At 33.8% G+C, this 21,958-nt stretch overlaps 2 protein-coding genes across 2 annotated transcripts; both read left to right on the forward strand.

Moving 5' to 3' along the window:
- The first annotated feature begins 202 nt into the window (after positions 1–202).
- Positions 203–21,951, forward strand: LOC143178508 (uncharacterized). Its single transcript, XM_076377233.1, has 10 exons — positions 203–275; positions 629–713; positions 1,810–1,948; positions 2,718–2,928; positions 6,069–6,235; positions 6,871–7,048; positions 19,868–20,257; positions 21,103–21,321; positions 21,396–21,614; positions 21,726–21,951. Exons 1-10 carry the CDS (start codon positions 203–205, stop codon positions 21,887–21,889), a joined length of 1,845 nt encoding a protein of 614 aa, XP_076233348.1. The 3' UTR covers positions 21,890–21,951.
- On the forward strand, positions 9,002–19,239 carry LOC143177946 (uncharacterized). Its single transcript, XM_076376282.1, has 2 exons — positions 9,002–10,867; positions 13,520–19,239. Exons 1-2 carry the CDS (start codon positions 10,103–10,105, stop codon positions 13,946–13,948), a joined length of 1,194 nt encoding a protein of 397 aa, XP_076232397.1. The 5' UTR covers positions 9,002–10,102; the 3' UTR covers positions 13,949–19,239.
- Positions 21,952–21,958: the final 7 nt, after the last annotated feature.

Below are 21,958 nucleotides of genomic sequence, written 5' to 3' on the forward strand. Positions count from 1 at the left end.
CATCGGGTGCAACTTGCGTAACTAGGACTAGCCTAGGCCTTGCTTTCACCAAGATAGCTTCGGCCAAGTCGCCTCTTGATCGTGAAACGCGTAACATCGCGGTGTTCACTCCCCGAGTCGTCGGCTCGTGGTTCGCAATGGTAACATTGCAATTGGTGTAAAGCGAACGAACTTTAACTAGGCCCAGATTTTCTGGGTGACAATGTTGCGGTTCGATTGTTTTGTGATTCTCGTTCTTCTAATATCTCTAACGCCTTCAAGGTCTCAAAGACGGGGTAAGAAAATAGATTCGTCTACTTTTCGGGATCCTTTAAGTGAAATTGTGAAAGTTCAATGGGCGCGAGTTTTTATTAAATGTGTTGTAATTTCAATATCTCTGTGTAAAAAAAATTGTGGTTTACTAGTATTCTACTGTGAAAATTTAGAAATTTATTGAAGCCCTTTTTAAGAAGCCGGTTAAACCAGAATGCATATATTTCAGATTCCATTTGAAACTATTTAACTTCTGTCCAATTTTATCACTCACAAACTATTGAAATATTCAAAGTGAGTTACTGTTAATAATTGTCACTCGAAAATACAAATATTATTAATAAGAAATCACTGTTTCCATTTATTAAAAAATCAGGTGGCGACTATCATGAATGTCTGCGTCCTTGTGCCAACGAAGCGTCTTCGAAAAAGCTATGCCGCTACGAATTCGTCGTCAGCGAATTACCTACCACGTTCAGGTGAGACACAAAATTGAAGAACGTGTTTACCGCAACATAGAAATTGTTAAAAAACTGGTTTTAGAATAATTTGTAGACCAACTCGTTGTAACAATTTAATGAAACTAGAATGCTAATTTGAAACTTGTTCGCGTTACAATGTTAATCTTCGTTCAGGGAACAGTAGCACTACACTTTGAGGTAACGTTAAATCTCGAAGACTTCGATGCTCCGAAATAACACTGCTACTTACAAATTTCAATACGAAGATTAATAGCGTGTATGTAGCGTAAGTATATATCATCAGACTCTTTCCAACAAAGAATAACCAGTAGGAATCTCGGTCAAATTCCACATTAGTCGAATAAATACATGGTGTCTAGGGTAATCTACAAGTTAACGGTAGATACGCTTAGTTACAGAGTGCATCTTGCATTTTTACGATACCTAACAGGTTCTGACACCATAGTGTACTGTGTACCACTACATGCACGTGGGTACCTGCGCTTTACATGCCTAGAGAATAGCATTCATTTATACATGAGCTTTTCGAAAGTCAAATTGATCAACTCCACTTTTTGTAAAATAAAAATTTCATTTCTATTGTCAAAGCATGTGTAAATTTTTTATGAATCGAAAAATTTACCTGCATAATTACATCTATTGTCAAGAAATAATAAACCTATATATGACTGGTAAATAACATTTAATATATTTTCGAAGCCATTTTGGTTAATTTTAAGTTCTGAATGAAGAATTCAATATTTTTAGGAAAAAAGTCATCTTTTAAACAATTCTCTACAGTAGATTTTACATGACTGTTTATTTCAATCTAAATTTTAAAATATATTATTTATCATATCGGTACTTTTCTTTACTTTTTGTTTTATTGAATTGATTAATTTCTTAGCGAACCATATACATTTCGTGTAAACGTACCGCGTAAGAAGAAATGTCAGCGCGATGCTTGCGGTCAAGTTCGCGACACGTGTAGGCGTTATTAAGACGTTAATGTTTCAATCAAACGATGATACTCTCGAAACAATTGTTTTCTTGCCGAGGTTGCAGTCCTAAAACATTCTTTGAACGTCTATTGTACGTCCCACGCGATTCATATTACCACTTGCAGCCCTCGCAATACATCCGAAACCAAGGACGAACCGGTGATCAGTGAAGAAGCGACTTTACTAAGAAGTTTCCTGGGGATTAATGGTAAAAGCCCTGGACCTACAATAGAGGTAATCAGATTTTGAATTTTTTACATTTCTAGTACCTGAAACATTCATGAACATATTTTATTATTTAGTTTCGCTTCTGATGAATGATTTTTACGTGTGCATAGAGGTCTACAATATTTCAATGTTTTTAATATAATTATATTGATATTTAAATCTCTGATATTGTATGTGCTTTTTACAAATGTTTTTTAAATATAACAATATTTAGATGTTATTATATTTCTTGATTTAGGAAGTAAACAGATAGGAAACAAAGTTAGTGAATTGTTAAGGTCTAATTGTTTTGTAAGCTTTAAGTGAAAGGAAAATGAATATTAATTTAGAAAGCATGTAGAAATCCGTACTGTAATGAAGTTTCGTTGTCTTTTGCACTGTTTGTAAGAAACGTAGGAATAGATCTACACTGTAGCAATTTGTAGAAAAATATTATTTTTAGAAATTAAATTCTTTCACTGCTGAGCTTACAAATTTTACTCGTATAGAATTTAAATATGATTGAAGAATATTTTTATCAGTAAAAAATGCATAACTATATACACTTTAAAGCAATTATATCTTTAGATTTATTTCAAATTTCAACATTTTGATATTTTTTAGTTTAATTGTAAAAATACAAAGTATTAAAATCTAAGAAAAATATTGAAATCAATTTTAATTTAATAGTTATTTCTCTAAATCCATGCATAAATGAATTCCACAAATTCTGTAATTTCGTTTCAATATTCGATAAATTTGTGATATTTAAATTATTTTTTACTTTTTTTTTTAGGTTTGTCTTGGGGATACAATAGAAGTTTTTTTGTATAACAAATTGGGATCTGAAGAATTATCTTTCCACTGGCATGGTTTGCGACAAAAAAATTTCGATCATATGGACGGTGTATCAATGGTCACTCAATGCCCAATATTGCCATTTGGCGGGTTTCGATATCAAATAAAACCGGAAATTGTTGGTACATACATGTACTACGCGCATCTAGGTAAGGAAATGAAAAAAAAATGATAACATTAAATGACATAAAACGTGTATTCAAACAGCCGCGTAACTAAAATGTTTAATAATATTATTGGTGAAGGATATTAATAATTTTTATATTATTTAATACTGCACTCAGAAAAGAAATGATCAGTGAGCACTCGAGTTTGGTAGAATCATTATCCACAAACAGTTCCAAACTAAACACTATTTTTCTCAAAACCATAATTTAAAAATATTAAAGCAACATTCCAAAAGTCTAAGAATATTTGTTAATACATTTCATAGAAGTAATTCGCCAAATTTAAATTTGTATTAAATTTATTACACATGTATTTGACTATCGTTGTTCTTAGACTTACTCAGTAATAAAATTTACAACATTGATAAATGAAGCATAAAAGTGGATTAAATTATCACATTGAATTTCAATAAAATTAAATCAGTGTTATTGTTATCTTAGAATTACTAAATATTATTTTTAAAAGTCGATTCAGACAATTTTAAGTGTGTCCCAATTTTCCCGCGCTGTAGAACGACTTCTACTTCCGGCAGGGCAAGCAGAATCAAAGTAGATCAATAATGTAGAAACCGTGTAGAAGTTAGGTTACATGGGGGCCTCTTCCCTTTACCAGTGTCCGAGGAAAAAGTGATTGGAAGTGTCAAAAACGTCAGTCTTACTAATTACGATTCTTGAATTTGTTTCCCGTTACATCAGAGTGATATGTATCAGTTACGTGTCGGAGGAAAAGAAAGTAGAATCAGTAGAATGACATTTAATAAGGAAACTCCATTAATCGTGGACATTCAGGTAACTCGAAACAAACTTGTCAAATATATAAAATTGCAAAATACCGATTGTAATCACTTAATTACAATAAAAAATACACTCACTAAAAACGTATAATATAAATAGTATTCTCCTGTGCTCGTGAAAAATAATTTGTAGCACAATTTGGAATTTTTCATTAAAAACAGACACCTAATATACATGCAAGTTAAATATTATCGCGATTGACTTTAGTTTTCTTTCAATAAGAAAAAAATGAGGGTAATATTTCAATTATTGATTTTTTAAAATAATCGATTATGTGAAGCCGTAAGTTCTTAGACGAAGAAATGAGTATGTTCGAATTCTAAAATTATTAAAAAATAAATGACGTACGTCGTTCGTACAGTAAATATGTTTTTATTAAATTATTTTAATTTTGATTAATTGACAATGTATATACGTATGAAATAATAGTTTCTGACTTTAAAAGATTTAGTCTTTCATTTCAGAACTGGTATTAAAGTTTTCAGTACAGATTTTTTATTAAACTTTTTCGTGAAAGTAATTTGACGCTAAAAAGATTTCTTGCGTGTGGAAAAATGGTAAATATTTTAATATTGAAGAAAATGGATCACTTTAGCGGCCATCTAGTGGAGATGGCGACAAAGATTTTATGGATTCATCTGCGTATACAAGGTGTACCTTTTAACAATTTAAGTTTTCGTGCGAGGAATACATGAAGACTATTTAGTTTTGACCAGATAGTAAATTAACGTAATAAATACATTATTCATAATAATTTTAAAGAGCTTCTAAGTTTTAGAAACGGCATTGCATTATTTTATTTGATTGTTTAAAATCTCTAAACGTTTAAAATTTAAACATTTTCTTGATTCGATGTGAATAAAAGTGGCAGTTACTGTTATTATTAAATTAAATTTTATATTTTCAGAATATCATAAAATGAAAATGTGTACTATTAAAAAAAAGATGATGATAGTCATAGTTTTTTTAATTGAAAAAATTTCCGAAATATATATTTATTTTATAACCTTCTTTTTTTAAATTATCTACATTCTTGTAGATAGTTTAATTATTATAGCATTTTATTTTTACTTAAATCGTAGCTATAGAGTAGTAATCATATATTATAAAGGTAATTATAGAACACGAATTTAAATAGTAATTTCTATATTATACAGAAAGTGGTATTAGAAATGATGGTCAGTAAATTCTTATTGTAGAATTACATTTCAGCTCTCGTAAGCAAATAAAACGAGATTGAAGCAGATCGATATAATTGAAACAATACATCGTCGTGTTTACTTTTAGGGTTGCTCAACCGACGAACTCTTATCTAGGAAATTGATACTGTTCCCTCCAAAATTACATTTCCTATAGCTTATTAATATGAGATATGGTTAAACCAGAAGGGCAATCATAAATTTATTAAATTCCATTTTTATTTCAGTAAATTAAATTTTATGTCATGTTTTGTCACGACAATCATATTTAATATTACACAGATATATTTTTGTATTATAAATATTTACAATAAGTTATGTTATATTTATTTAATATCAATGTTTCATGATAAAAATATTTTAGTTATTTAATTTTTCTTTTAAACATGAAAATATTGTTATAGAATATTTAAAATACATATTCTTTAAAACTAAAGTGTAAAAATTAGTTAACAAATTTTATACTAATGCTACATTAATAATATTTCTCTCGTGTTTAGAATTACATACATTTGTATTTACATTCATGTGATCTATTACATCTACAGAACTTTAATATGTATAATAAATAATGCATCGGAACGGCAAATAATTTATTCACAATTTGCCAAACTCATTATTGTTTGAAACGTCTGAAATGAATTAATCTTCTATACGCATAACTATTCATATAATAGTCCTATCATTTATTGTGTATTACGATTTCGATTTTGATTAATAGATATTGTTTAAACGTATGCACTTTTGCGATACTAACTTTTTATAATATACATATTATAAAATTCTTTTAAGTATTTTGTGTGGCATATAACAAAATAATTACTTTTGTAATGTTCTCCCAAGTTTTAAATATTACCCCGTACTAACAAATAATAAAAATAACAATTCTAAAAAACTAACGATTTACATAAATCGAAAGTTGAAACAGAAACGAATAAACTATAATCACGTTCGATCTTTTCATAATTCCTGTTTGAATAGTTAAATTGACATTATCAAATTAAGCATTTGAAGCTACTGTCGACAGAATTTTATAAATTGTGAAACGACAAGGAGTAAATTTTCATTTTTGGATAAACTTTAATCAGGAAAAAGTTTGATGGAAGTATAATCGATTGGGATGATTAGTTTCGCAGCAAGGCGATGGCGTGTATGGGTCGTTGACAGTTCGAGGACCACAGGATGACCCCAGCTCGGAAAGGATACTTCTCTTGTCATCAAGGCCACCAACTCCACTGTCGCGGCATTCGCACCTACATCCACCTACGCCCACAGAACTTCTCTTGAACGGCCAGGTACTGATTTATCTAATTAGATAATAATGGCGAGAAGGGGAAGGAGGGTTATAATCCCAGTCGAAAGCACTCGACAAAACAGACTTGAGTTAAATAATATTCTTTTTATACTAGAGGTACTCCATTAACAATTATTATTATTATATAATATTATTATATAATATACTATTTTTGTATTTAATTCACTGAAAATCAGGTCTTCTTCGTTAAAGAAACAAATTTGAGTAGTCATAAGCAAGTTGAATTTAATTTTATAATTACATAGCTCAAAGTATTAAAACTTTGCTATAAAGTATAATTTGAGAAAATTTATTTTATCTATAAGATATTTCCCTAAACATACACGTATTATACATGTACATATAAATTATGTGTCTCGTGTCTCTTACGTGTCTCGAATACGTTAAGACAGTTAGTAATCATGATTAGTTTAGCCAATAATACGCTATATCTGAAAGTGCATGTGAAATCAGACGCTTCTATCTACTGTAGCCATATGGATTCACATTTTTTCCACGTGCAACCTCGCCAGCTCTGTCCAGTATGTACTAAACTCTACAGAGACTCCGACCCAAGCCACAGTTCAAACTTCAAACTACTTAACACCCATCTAAAATGAGCTTTCTTCCTTCCAGAATCGTGAAGCAATTTTGAGGGTCGACCATGGCCAGCAATACTTACTGCGGCTCATCAACGCCAACGCGTACAATTGCCCCATCCGCTTCTCCACTTCCGCTCACGATTTTCGAGTATTGGCTGCTGATGGCAACTTGGTTCAACCGGTGACAGCTAAACACATCGTTCTGTTTCCAGGTATGTGTAAGGTAAATGTCCCAGTAGCTGACTATATCCCGCTAAATAAACACTGAACACTCATTCTATTTAAATTTAACACTTTACCTGCAAATACATAAATTTTAATATAAGCCTGTTAATAGACTTTCGGTAGGTAAAGTGTTAAGCTTAAGATTTAATATACATAAAAACCAAAAATAGTATATCTAAACACAGGGATACCGAAATTCACCTACTGAGACATGTGACACCTTAAGCATTCAGGTATTAGGATATTAGTAGGGATACTAGGGAGTAGATTGTAGAGAGCTCAGAAGATATTAGCAGGGGACAAGAGCAAGGGAGATGCTCTGCTCACTATAAGCAGTTAGGTCATTCCCTAAATGATACATCCAAAAATTACTTCATTCGTAAATTGTTTATTTTAGTCAACTATTACATTCTATATTCTACTATCCCTGATAAAAAGTTTTTGGCCAAACGTAATAATATGAAGTTATTTAAAAATATTGTAGCTTTTGAAATGTAAAATGCTATTCTATGAATATAAAACATATAGGAAAATTGAATGAGTTTGGTATGATAGTATTTTACATTTTCAAAAACTACAATATTTTTTAATAACATCGTATTCTTGCATTCCGCTGAAAACTTTTTGCCAGAGGCAGTACCATTTCTTATCTATCGAATAATTTTGTAGGCTCTCATTAAGAAGAATTCTTAACTTTTTAATTAAAATATGGAACAGGAATCAGCGTTACTTATGGGATGACCTAATAATGATAATATATCTGACCAATTCGGCAAATAAGTAAAATTCGCGGGTGCCATTTTCTTGTGCTTTCTTAGAGGTCCAATCGAACCCAGACATCTTCTAAGCTCTCAACAGTCCTGTATCGCGCGAGCGTTCGTTGCCTCATCGCGGAGATCTATCGAGAGCTGCACGCAGAAAAATTCCCATTCAACGCACGTAAGATATGATCATTGTACGTGCAAGTTGAATGCCTGTGCGCGGTTCCACTGCGAAACACGTTGCCCGAGACTTCACGCGTTAACTTCATCCAGCTCTCCTGCGCGCAATCACATTTTCTGATAGCGCCTGCCGCGAGGCTGACAAGTGAAAGCGAGCAGAGCAGGCGAAGAGTAATTGCGATTGGGAGAGACAGCTCGAAGTGAATCTAAGTCGATAATGCAGAGTACAAAGGGGTGGAAAAATATCGTGACGTATGCGCTTACTGCATACCGCGACGGCGTCACTAATCTGACTGAACGCACGCTGTTGGAATCGAGGAGGATTCTTGATGCAATGGAGTGCCATGGGATTGGCGGGATTGCTGACGCTGTTGCGGTGTTGTGGCATCAATAATTTGTTAAGCGGATTTGTTTTTTCTGAGGTATGAAGAAGAGATGAGTAGTGGTAGTTTAGGGAAAAGAATGTAGGTTTGAATATTTGAAATTTTAAATAGCTATATATTTAAATATAAATGAATATTCAAACAAATGTTTAGAAATATTTTGGTTTATATTCTTCAACTTAAATTTTGAATTGAGAATAAGATTGTATCAATTTAAGAGATTATTGAAAAACTGTTCTTTTAACAAGAGAATATTAAAATTAGTCTATAAATAAATTCAAACATTAAAATATTTATACGACTAATAGTTTTTAGTTCGATATACATAACTCAAGAATCATGATTTTTTGGGAAACGAGATATCTTGTTTTCATGTAACAACCGTTTTTTTAAAATTTGTAACTGAAAAACTGCTACTTTTTTATTTATGTCGTTACTGCAGCAAATGAACAAAATGTACTTATGGTTACTTTGAGACATTTATATTTCCTTGATATCATTAATATTGAAATTTTTGTAAAATATTTTTTATTTTCTTATAAAAGTATCTTGCGTAAATCTGATAAATAAGAAGTTAATAGCAACAAATGGCCATGAGCTAATCATACTTAATTATAATAATGAAAATCTAGATAAATAATTGAAGTGAAGTAAAGACATTATTTTCAAGCAATAGTCTCTTCAGCTTAAGTTTAGTCTTATTTAAAACGAGTCATCAAATCGCAGTCTCTCTCTGTCAGTTAATCAATGCAGTGCGTGCAATAAACACCTATCGTGACATCCAGTAAACGTAGTTAATTTAGAGGTACGAAATTTTTACATACACTGAACGTTAGGAAGCATAAGAAAGAGAAATAGAAAATGTAGTCAAAAGAAAAAAATATGTGACAAAAGGAATCGAAAATATAATCTACACGTACAAGGAAGGATAATAGGAAGGCTAAAAATTTAAAAAAACTTTCAAATTCTAATTAGCGTTACGAAACAGGATTAGGTAAAGCGAAACTAAAAGCAAACAAAAATTCAGAAATGTTAATCGACACAGGGAAAGCGATAACGAAAACAATATTTTACTATTCTAATTTTATTATAACATTCAAGAAATTTAGTATTTCATTAAACAGAGAAACATAACGAAATTAGAAAACGCTAAGAAGAACCCAAGAAAGAAACCAAAAAGACGAAGACCCGCAAAAATTTCATCTCTTCCGTAACAAACGCAATTGAAACCGCAAAAACGATCAAGAGAATCGGAGCGAGACGCCCACACGCGGATGCATTCAATGACAAAAAGAAGCTCCGATAGAAACACAGTAAAGAAACACGTGAAGACCATAGAAGCAAGACAGAGCCTAGAAACTAATGATCATCGCGCACGTACAAAATAAACCTGGCAGAATAAACAGAAACAAGCACAGGGCGCGGGGGTAGGGAGACAGAGACAACATCAGAAAAGGAAGTAACAAAGGGAAGGAAAAACGACGAAACGAGTCGCAAGGTCGTTCGGTAAACAAAGAGGAAGGGAATGTAAAGAAGGCACAAGCAGTCTCGCGGTGGAAAAATGCGAAAGGGAAAAGGGGTTGGGGAGGATGGGGGCGATACAAAGCGAGACAGAAACAAAGAGGCCAACAGGAAAGACAGACAGAGAGGACTAAGTGCAAAGGATCGGTAGGGGGAGGCGAGAGGACGAAACTGCTTGGCGCTCATACGCTTAGCGATGCAGCGTGCAGCTCGTTCGCGCAGACTCGGCCGTCTTCGTGCCCTCGCCGGGTTTCCGCAAAGGGAAATAAAGAAAGGAAGGCGACCAAGCGCGCGCGGGTCTCGCGCAAAAATCATTAAAACGCGTGCTCGATTCGCGGCTGCGGCGTCGTTGTCGGCTCGTGCTCGACGATTTATTAGCGGGTACACGAGCGTACCCGCCCGCTCGGCCGAGAGCTGTGGCCAGGCTTGCTCACCGGCCGCCGGCACCGTCCTACGTTTCTCTCCGCGTCCGTCCGCTTCTCTCCGTCGCCCCTGCGCGAGATATCCGCTCGAAAAGAACCGCGGGCTGGCAGTGTTCGGGGCCGAGCCACTCGAGCCGCTCGCTCCTCGTTTTTCCATGTCGGGCCACGACGCGTGGAACGAGCCAGAGACGAACGACACGCGGCTCGGCATGGAGTGGACCCGCGACAAGACCCTCGAGCTGCTGCGCGAGTACCAGCAGAGGCGCGTCCTGTGGGACTGGAACGCTCGTGGCTACCGCGACAGGGCGAAACGCAAACGCGCGATCCAGGAGCTCGCCGAGATACTCTGCTGCAACACCCTCGAGATCGAGAAGAAGATCACGAACCTGAAGTGCCAGTACTCGAGGGAGGTGCACAAGATTCAGAACAGCCGCGACGCCGCCACAGGGCCAGACGATGTTTACGTGTCCAAGTGGTTCGCCTTTAAGGCCATGCAGTTCCTGCAGTTCGGCACGCGCAGATACAGCAAGAGGAAGAAGGTACGTGCGAGAGGTGTGTCGCGGGAGGAACCCAGAACCCCTTTCCACGTGTCGGCTTCGGTTTTGATTGATACGCAATAGTCCCCCGTGGAGTAGCTGGCACGCTAGAGGCAATGCTGCCCCGTTCGAGGGAGCCTAAGTAAACCGGTTGCGAAGCGTTCCTTTCTCTGATCATAAGGAGGCCGGTTTACGCCATCCGCGTAATTGACCAACCGATTTCGGAGAAGGACCATTGTCGAGTGTGTTTCGTGGAAACGATTCCTCGCTTCGACGACGCGTCGCTTGTCGGGATACATGTTCTGTCGACTCGTAGCGACGTGTCACGGTCGTTCCTTTTTGTCCTAACCGCTGGATTGCTGAGCATCGTGGCTTCTCTGCTCCTGAAAAATCCATTCTCGGAACGTTCGTCTGATCTTTCTGCATCGGGCATTATTCTGTTTATTGTCATCCCTGTGAGAGCATTTTTCTCGGTTTTGTTCCTCTTTTTCCTCGATTCAGTCTGCTCTGTTCTGCTCTCTTTGTCCGCGTGATGCAGAATGCAGACTACCTTTGTCTCTGTCTCTTACCCACTCTCCTCTCCCTTTGCCTCGATGCTACCACTCGACGTTCCTTTTCGAAGGGGACTAATGGAATTTTATGGATGCACTAGTGGGGTCAGATGGGTTGCAGGGTTTTTTTGCAAGCTCCGTTTCTAATACTGCGTACGAAAATGAAGGCGTGTGAAGCTTCAGCCTCGACGCGCGCAGATGAATGTGGACGATGCTAATGCTTAATGGGAATCTCTTTGAATCCCTTGGGTGTTTTTTTCTATTGAGCTTTTTAAGCTTGACAGTTTCTTTCATCTAGGAATAAATTTTTTGAGAGTAAATTGTTGTCGATAAATCGCCTAGAATTTCTTTGTTGAGTTGGAGAAATTGAAAGGTTGAATGATTTTCTTTAGTATTTTTCATCTTTAATATTTATGAAGAAGCGCATGTAACAAAGAGATTAGAAGTATAACTTATCAAGCCTGTTTTATTGCAAAATGAAGAGATTTACAGAAAGTTTGTTGCAGAAAATGGTTAATGAATCAATGCTGTTTTCAGTAGACTCTCATACTCTCATATCAAAATATTTTAATATTTTGTTTTTAAATTCTTTTATGTTTACGGTCCCAAAAATTAATTATTAGTTGTTGGGAAAACTCAGTAACTTCTAATGTTAATAATTATTTTATTATTTTAGTAAGTTATTGAGTTTTGCATTTATTCTTCTTTAGGAGTACAAAAATTGTTTTCTAGTATTTTTTAATTCTCTATATCAGAAGGTAATTCTAAATTAACAGACAATGTCAAATCTTCCTAGCATAATGAAACCTCATAGCTATTTAATTCTTTCGTATATAATCAAACCGTATCTTTAATTACAGAGTAATTCAAAATAAGAGAAAACATCCTTTCAATTCATCCTTTTTATCGTCTCACTATAACCGTAATTAAAATTAACAAAACAACAGCTAATGAGAATTAAAAAAAAATTGCACAATTTCAAAAACAGTTTTACTTAAACTCATTTAAATTTTATATCTGTGGTAGTATTATTTTTCCTAATTAAGCGTAGCAGACGCATTCAGCTATTGTTATTTGATGAAAGATGCACACCCGTGAAAGTTCTAGCATGTAGTTTCCCTTGCAGATCGAAATGCGAGATTGCCGCTGAATTGTGTGAACCGAGTCCGGTAGATTGGACCGGTGATTCGATTCGATTGTGTTTATATTCCGTGTAATTACAGTTATCAAGCGCGCACAGTTTCCTCCATTCGAATAAAGTTCTATAGGCAAATTAGATTTAAGGCCTCCATCAAGAAATTCTCGGGAAATAGCGTTAGAACGAGTAACAGTATTAATTAAAAATTTCTAATTAGAAAATGAACAAATGAGACGCGAGAACTTCACACACATTTACTGTCCTATACGTATAAACTGTTATTTTATATGCTGGTTATTAACCATATTAGAAATATATAACGCAAGAAAGTTAACATGGGATATATCAATATTTTTAATTCTTTTTCTCAAAGTATTTTATGGCTCCAAAGAAAAATTTATATTTTGAGTACTTTGAATGTCAAGTATGTGCTCCATGAAAATATTCTAACATTTTCAAAACGTTCAACTCCTCATTCCATTTGTTAGTATTTTTTAGCAGTGGGAAATAAGGAACTTAAGATTTTTATTTTGATTGATATGTAACCATACAGCTATATGGGGAAGGAAAGGGTTAATAAATTTTAATGTTACATCAACTACTTAACATAGATATTAACGTAAAGGGACAGATTCTTTGAATTAATAACTATCTAAACATCTGGCAAAAGAACATCCCACGCTATAGATAATACACCGTTATCGTGAACCGGACCAACACGAACGGAACAAACCTATAGGATTACGCTCGTATGCGTCAATAACCACGCTCAGTGTCCCTAAAACAATATTAGAATAGAATATTTCTCGTAAATAATCCAAAAGCTGCCAAGCTATTCACAATATCCCTCTATCATCAATCAGTCCATCGAACCACCATAGAAACTTGGGTTCCTCTCGCTTACACGCAACCGTGCCAATCTCCTATCAAAGGCCACGTATACGAAACATGTGCTTTTTCTCGCAGAAGGCGGAGGAAGAGTCGCCGAAGTTGCAGGAAGAATACTTAGTGAGTGACATCGACCCCGAGAGCATAACATTCATAGACTGTAACGAGGAGACGAACGGCTCTGGGACAGGCTCGTTCAACGCCTCGCTGAGCGAGGACGCCGAGGAGTCGTCGTCGTCGAGCCTGAAGGCGATGAAGTTCTACAACGGGTCCCTGCAGGAGCAGAACAGCCCGATCGGCGATCTCGAAGAGTCGGCGGAGACGAAGCCCGAGACGCCGCCGAGCGAGCGGAAGAGGACGAAAGAGGAGTTCGCTAAGTTCGCCGAGAGCATCGCCGTGCAGCTGGCGGAGATACCCGACTCTTACTCGAGGTCCGTCGCCAAGCTCAGGATTAATCAGATCCTGTTCGAGGCGGAGATCGGCGTGTACGCGCAAACGCGTCGCTAGCCAGAGGAACAAAGGGAGACTCTGACGACTCGACTCGCTGGTTCCGCGCGTTGCGTTCCGACGCTGAGGAGAACCGGAAGTGGAGGCCAGTGAAACGCGCAGATGTTGGTCTCGCGACGGGATGCTGAGGCAGGATGCACAGATGTTGCGCGGACACGCGCTGGACACGGCGACAGCCGATGCAGAGGTTGAAGCAGAGTTGCGAAAAGGGGAAGTTGGAGCAGCAAATCTTTATTCGTTTCGACAGGGACGAATGGGTATAGGTAGTGCACCGCCGCGGCAGGTGCAAACGTGTCGTAATATTATGGAAATTGTCTGTAATAGCGTAGGACGTGCTCTGAGGACAGGTTTAATGGCACTTCCGATTTTATTGTAGGACTGTAGTTGATTTTTCGTTTGAAGTTCTTCGAGAAGCGACAATACGGTACGTTTTGTTGGGTACTCGGCCATGTTGAAGGATTGTTTGAACGTGCACTTTTATTGTTCTACATTTTTCGTGGTACATTGTTCAAAGGAGGGTATTATTGAAATGGAATCTCGATCATTTAATGTATTGATTAATATTGTAAAGATTTGTGCAGGACTAAAATCGATGATAATTGTAGATAAAAGTTAAGGGTGTTGAGGTGTTAAGTGAAACAGGTTGAAAATTTTATCGAAATTGACGTTTGTCCTTTATCGAGAAAAGAAACTTCAACAATAAGATTGTATGATAGAGCACGATAATTACGAGTTAATATAGTTTATTGTGCGGTGTAATTTACAATTTTAAATTCGCAAGCTCGACTAGCTAGTGAGGAAAACCCATTTAGCGTACTGCTCATCATAAAGTAAGGAAAATATTTATACTCGATATTATATTTTTTTGATAATTATACACAATTGGATTTCTTCCAGGGATGATTGTTGTTCAAAGCCCTAGGAACAAAATTGATCATTTCTCTAAATGAAAACAAAATGATCTACTTACGTACATTTAAGATTATTGCGAGGAATCAAAAGTGTTAGGGATACTTTTCTGAGGAATTTCGTATTATGTGCATTGCTTGTAAAAGCATAAGAACTCAGTAATTGTTAAAAGATTATAAATGCTTTTTATCCATTGTGTTTAATATTTTGAACTAATAGGTACGTCACTCCTGGATTACATAAAATCCAATTTCAAAATTTTAATAAGGAATTTATTACAAAATTTTACGAATGAAAGGAGACCTTGTGTTGTGTTGAAAGTAACGAATGCCTTCCAAATGCATGTTAACGGTTCTATACGTTTCTGTCGTAATTTTATTTAACTATCGATTGAATATTTTTAAACGATTTGTTATTAAATAAATCTAACCAATCGTCGAATGAAGTGTTACTCATATTCGATAGAAATAGCGGATATGTGATTTTTAGATGTAAAGGTAAAGAAAAAATCGGCGTCGCTCGAGTCAGATTAAATGAAGAAATATTTTTAAGGAGAATTGGTTAAAAGACAATTTAACGTTTAGAGATAGACTGGCTAAGTTTTCATAGAACTTTAATTTTTTTAATGATATGTTTTACTGACATTTGTCGACCTAGCTCTCTAATGACATCATTCGTCGTTATCTCTGATGCAACCTGACTCAGCGATAACTAATTAGACTATTATAAATATTTCATTGGTATTATTTCAAGGCTTTAAATAGTAAGCTTAGTGAGCTATAAATAGATAGTGAACTATTTTTTAACAAAGAAAAGTCCCTCCGTAAAGATGATAAGTCTTCTTGAATCATTTAAGTTTCGTTTACGAAAAGACTGTTCTGTTTCATATGCAAATCGTCTCGATATGCAATGAAATATGTGAAAAGGTGGTAGGAAAGTGCAAGTAGAACAAACGCTGTTTTCATTTTACAATAGTTAATAGAAATAAAATATAATTATATTTGATTAATAATAAGAAGATTTTATATTTTCACGAATTTTTTTAGAACCAATAATAGAATAATTATTTTAGGACTCTAAAAATCTGATGTTTGTAAAAAAGAGTGTAACTAATCAGTATTACTGCTTGTTCAAACACATTGGCTCAAAGTATTTACTGTAGTCAAAAATGTTTTATCTATAAAAATTTCAGGAGTCTTCCTTAATTTAGAAGCTACAAATTCAATAAATTATTTGAATGTTTGTAACCAACGTGCGATCACTAGTGATGGGAATAACAGCCTTCCAATTACCTACATATGTATATTAATAAGATAAAGAAATATCATCACAAGTAGATAGATACTTTAACCGATTATTCGAGTAATTTTTACTAAATAAATCTGTTCTTTTTTAATCAATATTATTTCTTTAGTACGCAACTTTAATAATTTCTTGCTTTTCTTGATTTTTCAACACTTTTTAAAATTACATATTTTTTAAATATATGCCAATTCTTGCGAAGTGAATTCCCCAAATATAACACTCACTTTTTGTCTCTCACAGTTGATCATAATCAGTAACTATGAATTACACATTTTCTTGCACCAAATAAATATATAGATACTAAGTTACTGAGTGATTACTGATACTTACTCATTAAATTTTTTTAAGTAGTTAGTAACTAAATTAAATCAGTGAGTTGAAGAAGAGTACAAGTTTGAAATTAGCCATTTTCAAATCTCAAAATTATATGTAAAGTGTATAGATCCACACCTTGGTCTCAAATATCTCAAAATGTAGCTTCTGGACTTGTACTGTTTTTCAATTAACGATTCAGTGAGTCCCAACACTAGTAATCAACGATATTCCTCATTATCTATAATAATTAATATTATATTTCACGAACTTTAATTATATTCATTTAACTGAAACGTAACTACTGTATAAAAACAGTCATATTTTGTTCTACTTGAATCTTCTACTGCTCTTACAAATTGTAAATTGCCTAACGTATGTACATGTTATACGAGACACACTGTATACATTCTATGGTTTACCAATCTCCGGTGCATGTCTTTATGATATTACTCATTGTTGTTCCTGATTCCGCGATAGCTTTATACTTTTGTATCATTAATAATATCCTTTAGATTTTTACTTACAACTATTAAGAAGTATATACTTTAAAGTAAACAATTAAAGATTTTTTTTTTTAATAAAAGCACATTTTGATTACGTAAGCTTCTCTGTTTGTACGTATTAAAGGTAATTAACCTTTGGAAAAAATATTAAAAGCGTACTACAGAGGCGCTTGGTTATATAATAGTTTCACTTGGAGTTATAATTGTAAAAAGCATTCTCAATTTCAACGATCTTTTTGTCGCGAAAATCCGATAGATATAACCACCTATACTGGGAAACTGTCTTTTACCAGATTGAGCCTTTTCTTAATAGTCCCAATAATTTTACCATGCTGGACAGTTTCAGCTAGTTCCCCGTGAATAACAAGACATACAAAGTAATGTTTGTGTAGTATTTTAAATGTAGTAAGATTCGAAGAAGGATACAAAATTTTGCATCACGCAATTGTAACTGTATAATGTCCATCCAAATGTATACTATTTTTCTGACCATTGATCATTATTTATTAATCACTCATATAAACATGATATAAATAAATTTCTTAGCTCGTCGACTTGGAACAGTTACAGTACTTCGTAAGAAATAATGTATACTACACCAAAAAATTGTGTAACGAAGGGTCTGAGAGTGTTAAGGGTTTACGATGCGTTATCAAGTAATTGAGCCTTTAAAGGGGTGTTGTCCGAGCTTTAATCGCGAGTAAAACGGTCTTCCTCACATTTTAAATATAGTTAATAGAAAACAGTGACATAATATGGCTTGTAGAAAGGAATAGATGAGCATAAGAGGTCCCTCTCGGATAGGACCACTTTAAAGTGTTGTCTTGTCCGTATTCCTTAAACAAGTCTTCTAATACGTAATTGCAATCGATATACCATAGAATTGGAGCTGTCAAGTTCACAGTCTAACTGTTGTAAAGGTTGACACGCTTCTAGACATGAAAGTATTACGAATAGACAGAAATAAATAGAATTACCGTATATTCCATTTTAATAATTAGCAAAAAATTTGGGTAAATTACTTTAGCATTATTAATTAAATGCTCATCATTATTTTAACTTTAATAATTATGATTCTTTATTAAGCGTTAATATTTCTATGTATCTTCCATAAGAAATTTCAATAAATGTAACAACCTTGCGTAAATACAATAATATTCCGGTGAATAGGAGTAAAAAGCATAGGTAATTTGAATACGGGTCAATGATAAAGTCAAAATACAACTGATGCCTTGATATCTCGTCTTAATACTTGTTCTGTTAACTTATTAATGTTAACTCTTTCGGTACTTGCTGAAATTGATTAAGTAATAATTATAATGCGGATGAGTGATTGGTAACGACTAATGTAAAACAACGTGTAATGAATTTAAAGGAGGTACGAATTCGGCGAGATTTTATTTTTTGAAAAATGTAGGTAAAATTTAAGCTAAATTTTTTCCACTAAAAGATATAATTATTTGTTAACTATATTTCCTGATATTTTGATTAAAACATTTGAAGCTTGTGTTTGCTTATTTAAAGAGTGAGAATATAAAAATTAAACTAATTCACTCTAAGCAATAGTGAAAAATGATAGAGATGGCAATAAGTTTATAATAAAAAGTATAGTATGCGAATTGTAGTATTGAAAATTATTTATGCTTCTCGTATGTTTTCTCTACTGATCAAAATTTATAATAAAGTCAGTTTCTTTTCTTTTTCCAATATTTGTAATTCACCCCTAAGAAACAAGTATTAAGTTTAGTCTACTTTCGTAGCAGAAGAGTCAGTATTATGAAACAAGCAAACAATTAGATCTATTACTACAAATATTTCTTGTAAAAACGTAAGTAGTAAAACTGTCAAAGATCCAATTTGAAAAATCAATCTGTTCATTAAAACCTAACATTATTACCCAAAATCGTATAATTTTATTTTTATTTTTCGTGAATTTAGTCTCGACATTAAAAATAGAATTATCTCATTTAGTTTCCTAAGTATTTTTATAAGTCAAAATATTTATCGTTGAAAATATTCATTTTGCTGCGAATCGAATTCGTTGAATTACTTTGTGGAAAAGTGATTGGGGCAATTAAAGCGAACTTAAAAAAATAATGCATACATACATACGTTGCTATACTTAAATAAAACCTCTGTCTTTACGACCTTTGTACTCATTTATATACGTTTCTGTAATGTTAAGTAATACACAACTCACAATTAACTTTGTATAATTTTATTGAATAAAATAACTAGCGTAAGCGTTCTTGGACATGCAATTACTCTTTCCATAGTAACGATTTAGTATAATGATTTTATATGCTCCTAAATGCTTGAAAAGTAGATATAAACTAGTTATGAAGAATTTTATTTTCTACTGTGAGCCAGCCTGTATATAGTAACTTCAAATTATTTATATTTAGTCTTTTCTGTATATTTGAAAAAGACAGTAATGAACAAAGACAGTTATTAATAATATACACACATAAAAAAATAAGGAAAAAATGTGGTATACAATCTTTTCATTCGAGGCTTCATTTTCAAGAAAATCGAATTTGAAGTTTGCTCAACTACGCAATGCGATTTACTTATCGTGTATTCTATTACGTTGTAAATCCAATAAACTAAAATGAAAATAATAAACTTCAAACTCGATTTTCTCGAAACAAAGCCTCGGATGAAAAAATTGAATACTAAATTTTTTCTTATTTTTTTTATGTGGAATTACCCCCTAGCCGCTTGTATTACGATTTTCCACCCACATTGTATATGTCACTTCAGTTAAAAATGATTAAGGTAGATACAAAAAAATAGCACAACATTGAGAAGTAAATACTTTGATCGAAATAAAATATTTCTGTCTCGTATAAATGCATGGATACAATTAAACAAAATTTAATTACAGGTGAAAGGTTCGATGTAGCCATAGAAACAAATCAAGCTCCCGGAAAGTATCTCCTCGATATAAAGGGCTTCCAGGAATGTCAAGACCTTCGCCAGGAAGCCTTTATTCTTTATAACGACGCAAAACTGGAGTCTTTGGTGATAAGGGACCAGGATATATCGAAAATCGATAGCGATAAGATTGCGACCAAGGGCTATAATTGTCACGAAACGACGAAAGATCTTATTTGTGCGCTGGATCTAAAAGGATTGTCTGATACCTCTGCCGAGATCAGCTTGAACGAAGTTATTTATATTCCATTCGATATCAATGCTTTTCCCTCGTTCACCGACGAGATGTCCGACAACAGATACAATTTCTACGAATGTGCATACTATCCTTCTTATCTCAGTAAGGATCTAAATTTTTAAGTTAAACTAGTTTTAAATGGACATGAGCTTGCTTAACGCGCAAGGAATTGTATTTACATATAGGTTGTTCGACAATAGGTATCAGAAATTTTAGAGGATGATTCTATACGTCAAAATAAGACGAACATGAAGAATAGTGAAATTATGTTTGAAGCTTTATTTCTGAGATATTAATTAATGAAAAAACGCCTGAAGTGTCTGGTGCGTCTGACTAGACATATGTATTCTACTGCCTCATTCTACTAACATCGCTGCGTCTGACTTAACTACTGCACAGTGGAAGTAGAATGAGTTTCCGAGTAATACATATTTCGGGCGTATTTTAATATTTAGGTATTTTTTTTAACAATTAATGACTCAGAAACAGACATTTCAAACGCAATTTCGTAATACTTGATTTTCTACTTATTTTAGCTTATAAAATCACTCTTAAAAATTTGTGATTAAAAATGATGATTAAAAATCAAGAATTCATGTCGTTTTTGCATACTGTTTTGCGTACAAACAGAGTAGAGAGGATTTGTAAGCCCTAAAACTGGTAATTAAACTCTGAAGGAATAAAAAAGAATTTTTACTACATGTAACAATTCATAGATTGATAGAACAGTGGATCATGATAATATAAAATCAAGCCTATTATGTCCAAAGTTTGCATAATGAAACTTCTTGACAGATTATTCGTTAAATAATAAATATAAACAGGATATAACTTATTCGTAGATCTAATATATTATTTAATCTTTTTATTAACCTTTTTGCTACAAAGCAGTCTAGTTTACTAGTCTAGTTAACAATAAACTAATATTATTCTCCTACTGATTATAGGTATAGACAAAGAAGTAAGAGTCGCTCAAATCAATGGTATGTCATTTAAATATCCATCGTCACCACTGTTATCACAACCAGAAAACACGCCAGAGGAAGCGATTTGTTCGCTTGAGAAGCGCGCGGAACAATGCTCGAATACACCATTATTTTGTGAGTGTATTCAAATAATTCAAGTTCAACCCAGGCAAAACATCGAAATAATTTTAATAGACGAAGGTAAATTCTAAATTATTCTCAAAATACTGTTATCTAATTTATTCTTGCAATATTTAACTTAATTCTTTGCTTAGGTTTCGGCGGAAATGTTTCTCATACGTTTCATATACACGGCTACAATGCGAGCATCATAGGAAGAGGCAGCTTTGAGCAGCCAATTACCAGAGAAGAAATTATGTATTTGGATCGTTATGGAAAATTAAATCGAAACGTTGTAAATCCACCACGGAAAGACACTTTTGTTGTACCAAATAAAGGTTACATTATTCTTCGACTTTTTACTGATAATTTAGGTAAGATTATTTCTATATTTTGATAGAGATATTATGACTACTGATAATATTTAGTTTTTATATGTCATTCTATAATGATCTGTACGAGGAAATTATATTTACTATTTGTAGGATACTGGTTGTGGGAATCAAGGAGCACGGGAATTCTTCCTAAATTATTTGGACCTACTATGCAATTTTTATTGAAAGTAGGAGTTCACTTTTCACCAATTCCTCTAGATTTTCCTACCTGTGGTAGTAATAAACAACCAGATATGATATTTGAAACAAACTGATTTAGTATGCAAATTATACATAACTTACTACATGTTCTTGTATAAATACATATAATGTGATATACATTA

Source organism: Calliopsis andreniformis, chromosome 4 (genome assembly GCF_051401765.1).
Source record: "Calliopsis andreniformis isolate RMS-2024a chromosome 4, iyCalAndr_principal, whole genome shotgun sequence".
Lineage (NCBI taxonomy): Eukaryota > Metazoa > Arthropoda > Insecta > Hymenoptera > Andrenidae > Calliopsis > Calliopsis andreniformis.

Bases quoted from the DNA above. Each gene is read 5' to 3' on its own strand.
- LOC143178508 (XM_076377233.1), top strand. From the start codon at position 203: ATGTTGCGGTTCGATTGTTTTGTGATTCTCGTTCTTCTAATATCTCTA. The intron at 276-628 runs GTAAGAAAATAG...TTAAAAAATCAG, and splicing joins TTCAAGGTCTCAAAGACGGG to GTGGCGACTATCATGAATGT. The intron at 7,049-19,867 runs GTATGTGTAAGG...ATTTAATTACAG, and splicing joins ACACATCGTTCTGTTTCCAG to GTGAAAGGTTCGATGTAGCC.
- LOC143177946 (XM_076376282.1), top strand. From the start codon at position 10,103: ATGCAGCGTGCAGCTCGTTCGCGCAGACTCGGCCGTCTTCGTGCCCTC. The intron at 10,868-13,519 runs GTACGTGCGAGA...TTTTTCTCGCAG, and splicing joins GATACAGCAAGAGGAAGAAG to AAGGCGGAGGAAGAGTCGCC.